General features: G+C 37.3%; 2 protein-coding genes across 2 annotated transcripts in view; both read left to right on the top strand.

The window, feature by feature from the left end:
• Eaf2 (ELL associated factor 2) overlaps window positions 1–2,541 on the top strand; it is a 33,622-nt gene extending 31,081 nt beyond the window's left edge. The window contains exon 6 of the mRNA XM_013019498.1: window positions 2,360–2,541. Coding sequence (XP_012874952.1) covers window positions 2,360–2,406 — 47 coding nt within the window. The 3' untranslated portion in view covers window positions 2,407–2,541. The remainder of the gene's footprint in view (window positions 1–2,359) is intronic.
• An 11,172-nt stretch (window positions 2,542–13,713) lies between these two features.
• Window positions 13,714–16,168, top strand: part of Slc15a2 (solute carrier family 15 (oligopeptide transporter), member 2) — a 32,175-nt gene continuing 29,720 nt past the window's right edge. Inside the window, exon 1 of the mRNA XM_013019331.1 lies at window positions 13,714–14,008. Coding sequence (XP_012874785.1) covers window positions 13,904–14,008 — 105 coding nt within the window. The 5' untranslated portion in view covers window positions 13,714–13,903. The remainder of the gene's footprint in view (window positions 14,009–16,168) is intronic.

Raw genomic sequence — 16,168 nt, 5'->3', positions numbered from 1 at the left:
TCAGCTCGTTAGCTCAAGGCTAGCGCTCTACCACTTGAGCCACAGTGCCACTTCCGGCTTTTTTCTTTTTGCTTATGTGGTGCTGAGGAATCGAACCCAGGGCCTCATGCATGCAAGGCAAGTGCTCTACCACTGAGCCACCTTCCCAGCCCCTCAGTGTAGATTTTTTTTTTTTTTTAGCATAGAGTCTTGACAGCTCAACTTTGTTGTACTGAATGGGAATGAGTGAAAGGAAACTTCTCAAGAACTACTGAGCTCTACAACATATTGAATACCCAAGTAGGAATAAAAATATTTTAAGAATGAATTAGTATATATATGCATGTATAGCTATACTCATCTATAAGAGACAGAGACTATGCTAAGATCACAGTAATCTCACAGATCTTACATTGTAAAGGGAAAATAGATATACAACCATTACTATTTAAAGAAAATAGCTTTTAAAAATTTATATAAGGATACTGTACAGAGGGGTTCTAGTTATATGAGTGGGGTGGTGAGTGCATTTCCTACCAAGCATTGTTATCCCCTACTTTGTTTTTCCCCTACTATCCCATCCCTTGATAGCTTTAAGTTGCCATTTATGTCCTAATAGAAATAAACTGTGATGAGAGGGGAAAAAAAGAATGAATTAGTGAAATGGAAAATAATACTAAGGAACAATATCAAAGCACAATACAAGATGAAGATAAAGAATTATATGGAAACAGATCAACAATAGGTGAGGTAGGTACAGAAGATGGCACATTATGTGATAGGAATTCTGGCATAGGCAGGATAATATAAAAACTCAACCATAAGAATTTTCCAGATTGAAGAAAAACATTGCTTTATTCCAGCTAAAAGTTTGGATAAATAAGAATAAAGCTAGACCTCAGCATACCATAGCTTAACTATAGAACATCAAGGATGAAATGGTAGCCTCTGCTGGCTAACTAGAATCAAATCTGTCAAAACTATAACAGATTCAACTCTTCTTCCTGCTTCCATGTTATGTCCATACCATTATAGTGCTTTCACCGATATACAATTCAAGTTAATTGTCTGCTTAAAAATATTCCATGAGCTGGGCATCAGTAGCTCATGCCTGAAATCCTGGATCCTTGGATCTCAGATGAGGATCGCGATTCAAAGCCAGCCTGGGAAAGAAAGTTCATGAGACTCTCCAATTAACCACCAGAACACCAGAAGTGGTGCCACAGCTCAAATGGTAGAGTGCTAGCCTTGAGTTGAAAAACTCAGGGACAGTGCCCAGGCCCAGAGTTGAAGCCCACAACTGACCAAAAAAAAAAAAAATCCATGAATTTTCATTATATTTCAAACAAAATTCAGACTTTTTTTTTTTGGTCCAGTCGTGGGGCCTCAACTCTGGGCCTGGGCGCTGTCCCTCAGCTCTTCAGTTCAAGGCTAGCGCTCTACCACTTGAGCTTCAGCGCCACTTCCGGCTTTTTTCTTTTTGCTTATGTGGTGCTGGGGAATTGAACCCAGGGCCTCATGCATGCAAGGCAAGCACTCTACCACTGAGCCACCTTCCCAGCCCAAAATTCAGACTTTTTACTATTACCTTTCTGACCTAATTTCCTAACATTGTGTTCTTCATCTGTTGATTCCATTTGGCCTTCTTGCAGGTCATATATCCCAGCCAGCCTTGGTACTTTTGCACTTGCTATTCTTTTAGATTAGACTCCGTGTCCCACTCTCATTTTTTATGACTTTCTACACTTGGATTTCTGTTCAGCTATCATCCTTTGAGAGCTTTACTAGTTACCCTAACTAAAACAGTCCTTTCCACCACTGTCTACTTGGCTATTTTTATTTTTATAGTATTTATGTCTACTTTGCATTATGTTATATATATTTTTATTGTCTTTACATTGAAATGTCAGTTCTATGACTAAGTACACAGCTGAATTACCAATGTAATCAGTACAGAAATAATCCATGGTAATTCTTGTCATGTATTCCTTAATGTTTTTTATTGTGTTTTAAATAAAAAGTTTTTTTCACCCTTTAGAATGATAGTTTGATCTAAACTGCATCTTCTCTCATTTCTTGCTGTAATGAATCAGAGGTATAAAAACAAGATTGATACTGGTATGTGAAAGAACCCTAAAATAGATGACAGAGGATATTGAAACTATGCTGAAGTTTGATGGTATATTGTTTTCTTTCTGGATTATTATTTGAATTACTAATTATGTTACTTAGTAATAAGATAAGCATCTGATTATTACAAAATGCTAGCTAGGCAGAATCACTTTGGTGTTAGGTTTTACCTTATATTTATGTTGTACAAAATGAATATTTTACTGTTTTACACATTTAATTGCTACAGTTTTGTTATTTTTTATTTTAGGAAATGATTTGCAGCTGAGTGAATCAGGAAGTGACAGTGATGACTGAAGCAATATTTAGCTGTAAATAGAATGTTTAGAAATCATGTGATCATTTATTTTGCATTAAGAATAAAAATTGACGGGAAGTTATGTAACTTTTGACGATAAAAGACATTAAATTTGATTCAGTTTCTAACTTTTTTTGCGTATCAGTATTGTCATTTATTTTTGTCATTCTGCCTTCCCATAACTGTCAAGAAGTTTGATAGGTTAGAAAACAGACTTGAGATTAAGTAATTTGCCCCAGGTATAATTAACAAGTGATCAAGTTAAGCATTCCAGAACCAAAAGTCAGTATTATTTTATTGTGCTGTTGTCTCTGCTTGTGAAATGCTCAAACTAATGATTTGTGATAAGTGTCCATGTGGTATTATTATATTTTTAATAATATTTGAGCTCTTCCTATCTGATAATTCTTTACATTTTGGTTGAAAATGCTTTCTTTATAAAAAGTCTCTATAATTTTGTGTAGAGTTTAATTTAATGAATTACTTTAATGAAACAACTTTTGTTATCTCATACTATTTTAATTTATTTTGCTTTCAAGAGAAAAACAAGCAGTTAAATATTAAGGATGTTTTTGAATTTTGGAGAAATTGTAAATAATACAGTTGAAGCCCTTTATCAGCAAGTTCTTATTTTCTTGTTTATTTTGGAATTTGAACCCAGAGACTTGTGCTTGCTAGGCAGACACTCTACCATCTGAATCATGCCTCTAGCCCTTTTTGCCTTTTAGTTATTTTATAGATAAGGGTTTCACATTTGTGCCAGAGCCTACCAGGACCATGATTCACCTCTTTCTACTTCCTTTATCATTGAGATAACAAGCACACACTTTTTGATTTTTATTTGTGGATATGTGATCCCTCAATTTTTTTCTGAGCCTGGCCTGGCCTTGAACCTTGATCTTCCTGATCTCCATCTCCTAAGTAGCTAGAATTACAGCAAGGATTACATCTTCTTAATTTTTTGAAAGAAGTTCTACTGAACAGAAAATCTAAAGAGTTCTAAATTTAGAGAGTACTCTGACTCTCAAATCAGTATCCCAACCAGATTAATGGTATATTTATGATAACTGATGAACTTGCATTGAAATATTATCATGACAGGCCATAGTTTACATCAGGATTCACTCTTTGTGTCCTTAGTTTTCTCTTCCTGATTGTCCTATGGTTAGAATCAGATAGTAAGTGGCCTTTTCTCTTAATGCATTTAAGTGTCCTCTCTGATTTTCATGGTACATTAACCCATCTCTTCTTCATGTCTGATGTTCCATACTTTATTTATGTACTCTCTTACCAAAACTTGGTTGCTTCAAGGTTTTAGTAATGGTAAAATTTTTATTCTACCTTACCATAGGAGTTTCTGTAGTCATGGTTTTGAAATATTTATAACTTTTTATTTTACTTTCTCCTGCTTTGTTTCTCTCTTTCTTCTCTCTAACCTATCTTCAGTTAATTTGTCTTTGTTTGTATTTGTTTCACTGGTCACTACTTAGTTGGGAACTACCTCTATGTCATTTATTACTGAACCAAAGCAAACTCATACATTCAGAGTTGCTACTAAAATAGGCTTATCATTTTGTGATAGCAATACAGAACATACCTGCTTTTACTGAAAGCTGTTGTGCTGAAGTTTCTTTTGAAATGAGGAGTCAAACATTTTTAAAGGTTTTTTTTGTTTTCTGAGACAGGGTCTCACAAGCTTATCCTGAACTCATGATTCTCCTCCCCTCAGCTTCTTGAATGCTAGATGACAAGACTGTGTCTCCACAAAAACTATTTTAGTATTTTTTTCAGTGTGTAGCATCTGATCATTTTCTCTACTCCCCAAAGTTATCTCTATCTTAGAGAGAAATGGAGCAACCATTCCTATGCTTCCATAACACCTTATGTGATGCATTTTCAGACACCAAAATGTAAGGAATTTGTGGATTAGACAAGTTCTCATGTATGAGGTTCTCTCCTAGAAGCATCTGATGATACTGAGATGATTCTAAATACATACCCTTTTGATTTGACCTGTGCTGAATTACACTTGTGATAATATTCTAAGCATGCAAGCAAGGAAAGCAAGTGAGCTACAAAGGAGCAACATTTATATTACTTTTAGCTGTCATATCACACTAAAACTCTGAAGATAATAATGCTGCATCTGAACAAGGACATGTGTGTGATTGATCTATGAATTATGTATTCATGAAATGTCAGTTTGATAGGAAGTCACTTTTAGCCCAGTGCTGATGTCTCATGCCTGTAATCCTAGCTACCGGGGAAACTGAAAAAATAAGGATCATAATTAGAAGCCAACAGGAGCAGAAAAGTCCATGAGATTCTTATATTCAATTAGCCAGTAAAAAAAAAACTGAAAGTGAAGGTATAGCTCAGGTGGTAGAGCTTCAGCCTTGAGCAAAAAAGGCAAGTGAGAATTTGAGGCCTTGAATTCAAGCTCCAATAAAGTCATAAAAAAGATATTCTTAGACATCAGAATTTAAGAATTAGGTCACTCATACACATTCCTATATGGTTATTTCACTGCTTTTTAGTTCATTAAAGAGTGAGTCAAAATCAATGACTAGAGAGTGGAAAGGATATTTAAAACGTAAATTTGTTTCTGTACTGAAATTTAAGCCTTTCCCTTGCTATTCAGGAGTTCTACCACATGAACCATCCATACAGCCCCTTTGACTTTCAGTTATTTTTCAGTTTTGTTTAGGTGGTACTTGAGTTTGAACTTAGGGTTTCACATTTGCTAGGCATGCACTCTACCACTTGAGCCATGCCCCCAGCCCAATTTAACTTTTCAGATAGGGTTTAGTTGTTGCCCAGCCTGGCCTTATACGTTATGCCACCCATGCAGCTATGTTTACAGCTTGTTTGTTGAGATGGAGTCTCATTAACTTTTGCCAGGGCCAGCCTTCAGCTTTGATCCTCCTGAATCTCTTTCGGAATCCTAAGGATTGTAGCTATATGTCACTGTCTGCCTGTCTGGCTTTAAAGTATAATTTAAAAAGATTGACAGTTGTTCATTGTTTTGAGAACTATCCCCTGAAGGAGACTTGCTTGACTGGGAGGCGAAGGTGATACTCATGCCCAAAAACATTTTATGCAGAAATGACTTTCTTAGATACTGCCTAGAAGAATGCCAAAAGCTTACTTAGCCCTATTATCTTGAGGTTGCAGCTCTAGCTGGACAGCCACATTTCAGTCAACCACATTTCATTTGTAGCAGAAGCCAGAAATGCCCCCCAAGGCATTTACACCAATAATGAGACTAAGAGAGAGACTATGTGCATGTGATTAGGGTGAAAACACTATTGTTTTGTTTTTACTCTTACCTCAATATCACAACAATCAACACAGGAGACTTCTATGATCTCATAATGGGAGGTGATTTTTTTTTTTTCCAGGAGCAAGCAAGCAATCCTGCCTCTGCTGTCAGCTGGTATCCTCTGATTCAACTAGGTTCTGACACTGTCTGGAGATAACAGAAAACCCCACAGATTGAGGGCTTAGGTCCCAAGACCTAACAATCTCCCCTCTCCACATAAACAAGTCTCAAGTGGTTTTTATATCTGTATTCCTGACCAATAGGCTATATATTAATCAAGGTTCCCACAGCCCTCCTTAAGGTCAGTTAATTTGCCCTATTGGCTCACAGAATGAAAACACACTTAACTGGTTTATTATGAAGAATGCAGATGATAACATGGATGACATAAGCAGGACATACGGGGCAGGAATGTATAGAGCCTGCTTGCTCTCTCAAGACATACCACCCTTCAGGAATCTCCCTGGAGCTCTCCAAACCATGTCTCTCTGGATTCTTTTAGTAAATTCATTGCATAGGCATGATTCCTAATAGACTAAATGAAGAAATCTAGCAAGGACTGTCCAGATCCTTCAGCAGTCTTTTCTAACAGCTCTCTCATGCAAGATCTTTCTAATTGATGACCTACTATCAGGCAACATAGGTCAGAGAGTTGGTTTATGTCCAGCCCTGAGACCAGAAAGTATGAGAAGATAAATGAACTATCTGAAGTATAATAGACTATGGAGACCTCAAATGGTATAATTTTTAGAAAGAATAGGTCAAAACCCAACAAAATCAGTGCCAGGAAATGGGTTTATGCAAGAGGGAGGTAGGGCCAAGGGGAGAGGGAAGGTAGGGAGAACGCAGTCAAGAATTTATTGTACAGCTGGGAAGATGGCTCAGTGGTAGAGCGCTTGCCTTGCATGCATGAGGCCCTGGGTTCCATTCTTCAGCACCACATAAGCAAGGAAAAAAAAGCTGGAAGTGGCACCGTGGCTCAAGTGGTAGAGTGCTAGCCTTGAGCTGAAGAGCTGAGGGACAGCTCCCAGGCCCAGAGTTCAGGCCCACGACCGGACCCAAAAAAAAAAGAATTTATTGTATATACTACATTAAGAAATTAAGAAAAGTGAAGGGTAGCTGAAGGGGGGTGAGAATGTTGAAGGAGGTGACAGATCAAGATGCACTTCATTTTATAAATTGCTTTGTTACAACTATTGTACAACTATTCAAAGATAATATTTTTAAGCACATGTATGTTTAGCACACATACACAGGGCCTGGGCACTGTCCCTGACTGAGCTCTTTTGCTCAAGGCTAATGCTCTACCACTCTGAGCCACAGTCCTACTTCTGGTTTTTGAATGATTAAAGAACCTCATGGGGGCTTTTCTGTCTGCGCTGGCTTCAAGCCTCAATCCTCACATAGCCTCCTGAATAGTTAAGATTACAAGTGTGAGCCACTAGTGCTCAGCTCACAAAAGAATTTTTGTGAGGGGAAGGATATCTAATTCTGTTGTCTGCTTTGAGAAAAAATGAGCAGTGGAAGAAGAATGAGAAAGGGTAGGGAGAGATTGAGAAAGAGTTTGCTTTCTGAGGCCTACAAGTTACTGAACACTTAAGAAAATATTAGAAAATTCAAATAATAAGGAATAGAAGTATAAGTGTGATTCAAGTGGTAGAGATTTAGGCTTAAGCAAAAAAGAGAAGCAAGAACATGAAGCCCTATTCAAGCCCCACTACCAAGTGAAAGAGAGAGCGAGGGGAGAGAGGAAGAAGAGAAAAAAAGGAAAGAAGGAAGGAAGGAAGGAAGGAAGGAAATAACAAGGATCATAAGAGTAATGAGTAGCCAGGGACCATGAATTTGTGTTTGTAAGTGTGTGTTGTATCAAAGTATCACACTCTAAAGATTCTGCTGAAAAATGAAACTTGGGAAGGGATGAAATCAGCATGATTTTAAATACATTCAAAGATATATATGAATTGATCCATCAGCAATGGGCAAATAAAGTCTTTCTGGCCCAAGATATCAAAGCAAATCTCTGCCAGTCTTTGATCACCCCCAGCAATTCCAGCTATATTATTTCTACTTTCCAAAATATAACAAATTCTGGCCTAGAAAGTTACAAGAGGTAAATCTAGGAAGCCTTGTTTCCAACTTAGACTAATTTGACAATAGGCAACACAAACTGGAAATAATCTGTGCCCATTAAGGGTAGAATGGTTAAATAAATTGTGGCATGTTTGGATAGTGAATTCTATCAAATGATGGGGTATGGGAAGTCTTTTTATAGACAGCACATGAAAGAATCTCACACATGTAGAGCTGTGTGATAGAAATCAAGCACAACAAATGCAAACTATTCATTATTCAGAATAAGCAAAACAAATCTATAGGAAGGAAACCAGAATGGTGATTATTTGGGAGATACCGGATGGGAATGCAGTGGGTGTTCTCTAAAGGCCTTCCAGTACTGAAGTTCTAAAAATTTTAATCTTATTCAGTAGGTGGTGGTTATATGAAAACAATAAGCACAAATAAATGGAATTTAACTTCAAAATCTATGAACTTCATTGCAGGTTGTATGTAATTTTAAGTTTCCAAATGATTGATTGAAAAAAAAAAGTATTTGCAACACTGAGGATGGAAGAATGTTAATATCAGTAATATACAAGTGGATGTCACAAATTTACAAAAAAAAGTACAACTCAGAAAAACAAGAGGAAGAAAATAAATAGTTTCAAAAATTACAAAAGAGGGCTTGGAAGGTGGCTCAAGTGGTAGAGCGCTCGCCTTGAGCTAAAGAGCTGAGGGACAGCGCCCAGGCCCAGAGTTCAGGCCTCAGGACTGGACGCAAAAAAAAAAAAAAAAAATTACAAAAGAATTTACTTTTGATTCAGCAGTCTCTGTGGGAAGTTTTTCCTACAGATAAATTTGATTTACATGCAACATTATTAATACATTGTTACTGATTATAGCAAAGGCAAAACCTGAGTATACACTGAGGACTAATTTTAAATATATTAATTTATATCCTATAATTAATAACCTGTTTATAGATGTATGACTCTTCGGATATACTCTAAAATATCTATTTCCACTTTTGAACATTTTTTCATTACTTATCCATCTTTCTGGTTATAGATTTTTTTATATAGTGTGGAGCCAGATCCTTTGGCAGATATATGTTGGATAAATATTTTCTCCCACTATGTGTGATAACTTTTCTTTTCTTTTGTCCTGGGTTTGAACTCAGGCCTGGGCACTGTCCCTTGAACCACAGCACCTCTTCCGAAATTTTCTGAGTAGTTTATTAGAGATGAGAGTCTCATAAATTTTCCTGCATGGGCTAACCTTAAATCACAATCCCTCAGATCTCAGCCTCCTTAGTAACTTAGTAACTAGTCACTAAGCACCACTGGTGCATGGCCAAATTTTTTTTAATTGTCTAACATACCATTATTTTTCTTTTCTTTTTTTCCTTTTTTTTTGTTTTTTTGGTTGGTCATGGGGCCTGAGCTCTGGGTCTAGGCACTGTCCCTCAGCTCTTCAGTTCCAGGCTAGTGCTCTACCACTTGAGCCACTGTGCCACTTCCAGCTTTTTCTGCTTATGTGGTGCTGAGGAAACGAACCCAGGGCTTCATGCATGCAAGGCAAGCACCTACCATTGTGCCACCTTCCCAGCCCCAGTTTTTCTTTTTATTTATTTCTATTTATATCTTAAGACAGTTTGGCAGCAGAGGCACCAGTGGCTCATGCCTGTAATCCTAGCTACTCAGGAGGCTGAGATCTGAGGATCATGGCTCAAAGCCAGCCCGGGCAGGAAAGTCCATGAGACTCTTATCTCCAATAAAACCACTAGAAAACTGAAAATGGTGCTATGGCTCAAGTGGTAGAGCACTCACCTTGAGCTGAAGAGCGCAGGGACAGCACCCAAGCCCAGAATTCAAGCCCCACAACCGACCAAAAAAAAAAAAAAGACAGCTTGGCTTACTCCACAATTATATTCTTTTATGTTTTATTCTGAAAACCTTTTTTACTTTAATTTATATTTATAATCTATTGGGAATCAATTTTTTTTTTTGTCGGTCCTGGGGCTTGAACTCTGGGCCTGGGCCCTATCCTTCAGCTCTTCAGCTCAAGGCGAGCGTTCTACCACTTGAGCTACAGCGTCACTTCCTGGGAATCAATTTTTTATGTGGTGTAAGAATCAAAATAATTTTCTTATATAAATGCTTAGATGATATTTGTTAATTGAAAACACCATTTTCCCCCCAAGCACTGAGTATTATCAACAGGATACATGTGAATCTCTCTGATCTCTGCTCTGTTCTATTGATCATTTTGTCTTTGTGTCGATTCCATTCTGATTTTACTACAGCTTTATGTTGGATTTTAGACTGGATAATATAAGTCCTCCACAATTGTTCTTCAAGATTAACTTTGTTCTTCTTGGCTTCTTGCATTTCCATATGCACTTTTAAAAAGAAAATGAACATTTTCTATACTCACAAAACCTGCTGGAATTTTGTGTTGAAATAGATTGATTTAGGGAATATTGACTTCTCTACAAAATGAGCCTTCCAAATCATGAGCATTTTATGTCTCCATTTATTTAGATTTTTAAAAATTTCTTTCAGTAAGCTTATAGTTCTTAGTATTCAGGTTTAAAAAACTTTAATTATGTTTATTTATAGTGTGCCAGTAGAACTGATATTGTTTTTAAGCTCCCTTTTCTATTTCTTTTTTGCTGATATTTAAATACAATTTTACATGTGTGCTGATTTTATATTCAGGGATGTTGTTACATATGTAGTCTCTCAATTTCTTATTTGTTCCTTCTTTCTGACTGCATTGGTGTCTGTCATTTTAGAGTTTTCATTTCTTTTCTGCCTATAAACCATCAGTCTCTGACATCATCATTGGGGCCATAAATATTCCTTACTTTGATCACTGATCATCAAAGCTCTTGATCACTGATAATTAATTCAAGTATTTGGATTTAGATATTTATACTTTTACTATCCTTTTGTGTTTCTGAGGAGTTTATTCCATTCTGACTCTGGTGTGATCTTTTCTCTTTTGCCTCCTATCTGAAGTCAACATAGCAAAAATAATAGGTTGTAACAGTCATGTTATATGATAGAAGATAAAGGGCTCTAGACTTGCCCTTGGGAGCTTGGGTTTCTAGTCTTTGTTCTGTTCCTTTTGAGCACTCTGGAAATATTCTTTAGACTAGAATAAAAGAGAGATCTAAAATTAATATTTCCCAAATTCCCAGCATAGGAATCACCAGAAGTACTTGTTACAAATGCAGGTTCTTTAGTCCTTAGTGAGATCAACTGAATCATAATTTTCAAGTAAAAAAATGCAATGTGTGTATATGTGTGAGAGAGAGAGAGACAGACAGACAGACAGACAGACAGAGACTGAGAGAGATAGCGACAGAGAGAAGTTTACCCTAAATATTTCTCATCATTGGGGAAGTTTAGTTTCTATAGGACAGAATTAAAATTTAGATTCCTTCCAACTCTGATATTATTTAACTCTATGAATACTGTCATCCTACTATCAATGCTAAAAAGAAAAAAATCTAAATAGAGGAATGCCAGAAATCCAAGTCTGTATTGTAAAGTTTTGTTTTCTGAATACGTATGAGCACAAATGAACGGGTACACAACACATAGGTGCTACCCCATCTACTCTGCCATATCAAATACCATTCTAGAGGTTCCAGGTCAGTGCAAAGAAGCCCCTGACAGAGATCTTCAAGCTACCTATGCCTCTACTATTTCTCTTGGCTAGTAACTTTTGACTATTTGTTTTGACCAAACTAAGTCAGAAAAGCAACATGTTCCAAAAGAACAATTGCTTATTAATTGTTATTACTACAGTTAGAAGTGAAGCTGGACTATTCTTTGGATAAAGGCTGGGAGAGAGAGAGGTGGTGAAGAATATAATAGAAACTGAGAAAATGTGGCCAAAGTCTGAGTTAAAGTTTACAGAGAAAAACTCCTTATTTGTTGATAAATTATTCAAATAGGTAATATATAAATTTTGCAAAGGATAGAGCCATAGGATTTCTCTCTTGGATCCTGAAATGGAAAAAAAAACCATTCTGGTATTGCCTGATCTGTGCTTCAGTTGTCAAAGATTAACCTCTTGATAGAGTAACTTTTAAAAATTGTTTTTATTGTCAAAGTGATGTACAGAGGGGTTAGTTCCATAAGTAAGGTAATAAGTACATGTCTTGTCAAACTTGTTACCCCTTCCCTCATTTTCCTCCCACTTTCCCTCCCCTCAATCTCCCCCAGTTGTACAGATTATTTCCTTGTGAATATCGCTGTTGCATCAGTTCCCCTTTTGTCCTTTGTCTCACCATTCTGTTGTCCCTTTCCCTTCCCTAATCCAGATAAATGTATATACAGTACCAAGGTACCAAAATCAAATACAGTGACAACAGGGAATATACCATAGGGGGAAGAACATACAAAAGTAAATTTCTTTTATAAGCCTGAACAATTCTTTCCTCTTTCTTTTCTGACAACAGTAGGGCACCATGTTCTTCTGCTCTTCTTTTATCTGCTTAACTTAACAAAAATAATACAGTCATAGGAATAAGAAAGTGGAATGGGGACAGTGAATATAACCGAAGTACATTATATGCATGTATTGACATGTCACCATGAGCCAGGGATCCATGGTTCATGCCGATAATCCTAACTCCTCAGAATGCTGAGATCTGAGGATTGCATTTCACAGCCATCTCGGGCAGAACATTCCATGAGACTCTACAATAAACTAGCAAAAAAGCTGGGCTACAGATGTCAGTAAAGAGGTAGAGTGCCAGCCACTGGATGGGAGAAAACTAAACAAGAGCTCAAGACTGTGAGTTCAAGCCCCAGTACAAGCATGTACACGAGCACGTCCACAAACACACAGAAAAGAAAAAACTATATGCCACAATGAAAACTGGCATTTTGTACAATCTATGTATATTTTATTTAAATCAAAAATTAAAAAATAATACAGAATGAAATATAGGTAACTGTCATATCTTTGTTCTTGTTCTTCTTCTGGTAAGGACTAAATATAATATTTTCCAGCCTGTCCATTGAAAATTAGGAAAATATTGTTGGCAGCAGTATCTAAGAAGTAAATGGCTCCTTTTTGCGTGGGTTAAATTTTACTTTTTTTTAATTTAATTTTATTTTATTTGTGAACATACTGTACAGAGGGGTTACAATTGCATGGGCAGGATAATGCGTACATTTCTTACCAAGCATTGCAGCCTCCTCCTTTGTTTACCCTTCACAAATTTTACTTTTTAATGAAAGAACATACTTGTTTTGAGGTGCAAAAGTGAAATAATAAAGAACAACTTTAATAAAGAAGAATGAATAATCCCTAATGTACATCACTGACTGTTTTCTCTCATTTTCTTTAGCCCCACCTTCTAAATTGTGTATAGGATTTTTCTAACTGAACTTCATGTTGTTGAGAACCAAATTAACATGTTTTGTCTTTCAAATTTAATTTAGTGAAGCACTTCAGTTTCCCTGACATTCCTATTTTTCCACTTAAGAGAATTTCCATACTAGAATAATGGCCAAGATTAGTGCTGATAACTAATCTCCAACTTTCCTGTCTGGGTAGCATAGTGAAAATTCCAGATCTTCCACTTATTGGCCATGCGACTTTGGATAAATTACTTAACCTCTTGGAAACATTAGTTTCTGTAAAATTGGGAAGAGTACTAAGAATTAAAGTAAACCTTATACACATAATGTATGTAAATCATGTACATATTAACCTGGCACATAATAGGTGACTAATAAATAGCAGCTATTGTTATCCTGAAATAAAACCCATTTTTAAATCTGTGCTGAAATGTGTGTGTGTGTGTGTGTGTGTGTTTCCCAGAGCCTCATACATGTTCGCCACGTGTTTTCACTCCCCCATGCAATACCTTTTACACAATAGTTCTTTGCAAGGAGTATACCAACCCTTTCTTTTCCTATAGCTTCCAGCCAGCAGTACTCTGAGTCAGACATCTATTGAAACTGACACCTACAGGGTTAAACCTAGCTGCTGGAGCCACCCCTCCTCCCCCCAGCCCCTTTTCACTGTGGGCTGGCAGCTGTCCTAACTGCTTACTGAAGCCAAATGCTTGAGGAGAGAGAAAGGAGCCAGCCATGAACCCTTTCCAGAAAAATGAATCCAAGCAAACTCTTTTTTCACCTGTCTGCACTGAAGAGGTACCACCTAGACCTCCCAGCCCTCCAGAGAAGCCACCTCCGGTGAGTTGTCAAATTCAGGTCACCTCTAATAATAATTAGCCTTGTTCTTTTGGCTTTCCTCTTTAGCCTCTGGAACTTCATACTGGGCTATATTATGCTATAAAACTAAGCTTTCTTGAAGTTAAAATTCACCTGAAGACCAAATCTAAATTGAAATTTCTTTTACGTAGGAGAGGAAGCAGCAGAGGAGAAGGGGTAATCAGAAGTCTTTAGTTGGGACTCCCAACTTTGCTGCATTTGATTGCAAATTCTCAGTTTCCCTGGAGAAATAAAAGAAATTTGAATGTCCAGGGAAACTTGGCAAGCCTTCGTTGTTTGGAGAACTGTGTGTGATTGTTACTTCTTTACCACTATGAAAACTCGCCTTCTGTGCATGAAGCCTTCTTTTTGGATACCAACAGAAGTTTTAGAGTAGATCCACGCTCTGTGACCAAGTGTCCCCAATTTAGAGTAGGAGATGAGACAGAGAAACAAGAAATAATGATTTACAGTGTGTACTTATTAAAGCACTTCCAAATTTATCATTCAGCTTTCCTATCAAAACCCCTAAGAGGTTAGAGTAGTAATTGCCAATATTCTCCAAGTTATTCATATAGATCCAGAGGCATTATTGTCCTCATTTCTTTGAAATAACAGAATTGAGATATAGAGGCAGGAATAGTGACATGGCTAATCGTTAGTGACAGTGTCACATAGCTCAGGACAGTATATTTACTAAACACCAGGTTGCGTGGTTTGTGTAAGCTGGGAAGGTAAGGATCACAGTTCATCACATCTTTTAAGACAAATTGTTATTATACATTAACATGTATTTAGGAGGTTTTTCAAAATATCTATATGGACTAAAGAATGGCCATTTTAATTTAATATATTTAATGATGCCTCTTCTGGTCCCAGAGAATTTGAGGATACTTGCAAAGCTGTAATTTGAGGATACTTGCAAAGCTGTGTATATTTACGAAATAAAGGTATTATAGCCAAGCACCAGTGGCTTACACCTAGAATCCCAGCTACTCAGAAGGCTGAGATCTGAGGATTGCATTTCAAAGCCAGCCAAGGCAGGTAAGTCTCCAATTAACCCCCAGAAAACCAGAAGTGGTGCTGTGGCTCAGAGTGGTAGAGCAACAACCTTGAGAAAAAATGCTCAGGACAACACCAGCTACCCACCAAAAAAAAAAAGGCAATATAAATATCCTGATAAGATCTAACAGCAGTCTGGGAATGTGGCTTAGTGATAGAGTGCTTGGCTAGCATGCATGAAGCCCTGGGTTCAATTCCTTAGTACCACATACACAGAAATAGCCAGAAGGGGCACTGTGGCTCAAGTGGTAGAGGGCTAGCCTTGAGCAAAAGAAGCTTGGGGACAGTGCCCAGGCCCTGAGTTCAAGTCCCAGGACTGTGGGGTGGGGGAGATCTAACTGCCTTAAGGACAGGTTACCTCTACCTCCCTCCCATGTTAGTTGCAACATTGTAATGGACAGAGATTTGAAATAAAATGTGACATTCCTTATTCCATGACTCATGTAGTACAGGAAATAGTATAGTTCTTCTCATATCCAGGATTATCATGAATATATGATAAAGTCTTTTGGCTGGGAAAAATAGGCATCTAATTTTATAGGATTTCAGAATCCTCTGCCCAAAGTCCAAGTCTTCAGTCAGCCTACCTTTAGGAATTTCTGCCTCCATGTTGAGCTCGGTGCCTGCTCCAACAGCCTCTGAACAGGAATGTTGCTGGAATTGCCTCCAGCATGATGAATAGGCTAGGTGGGGACAAGAGGTCTCAGAATCTATTGTGGAACTAAGCAGGATACTGACTTCGAATCTACTGTAATTGCCTAAATATCTCTAATTGTTGCATAAGCCACCTCTCCCTTCTGTCCCTAATAAGCAGAGTGCCATTATCTCTTGCCTAGAACTCCCAGCTTTAGTTTAGAAGTTGTGAGCAAATGAGCTGTTCCCGATCAAAGAATGTCTGAGCAGTTCTCTGTGAAATGGAGAACATGCTAATACTCAAAGTAGCTTATTTTACTCCTAGATCAGCAACTTAAGCCCTTTTTATAGTGTGACAGTAGCTGTTTCAAAGAATTAGATACTGTAGTTCCTTATTATTGTCCTATGAAGATTTTAAATAAACGAGTTTTAGCGGAGCTTTGTGGT

Source organism: Dipodomys ordii, unplaced genomic scaffold (assembly GCF_000151885.1).
Source record: "Dipodomys ordii isolate 6190 unplaced genomic scaffold, Dord_2.0 Scaffold45, whole genome shotgun sequence".
NCBI lineage: Eukaryota > Metazoa > Chordata > Mammalia > Rodentia > Heteromyidae > Dipodomys > Dipodomys ordii.
Note: the sequence above shows the minus strand (reverse complement) of the source record. Positions and strands in the feature narration are given on the sequence as shown.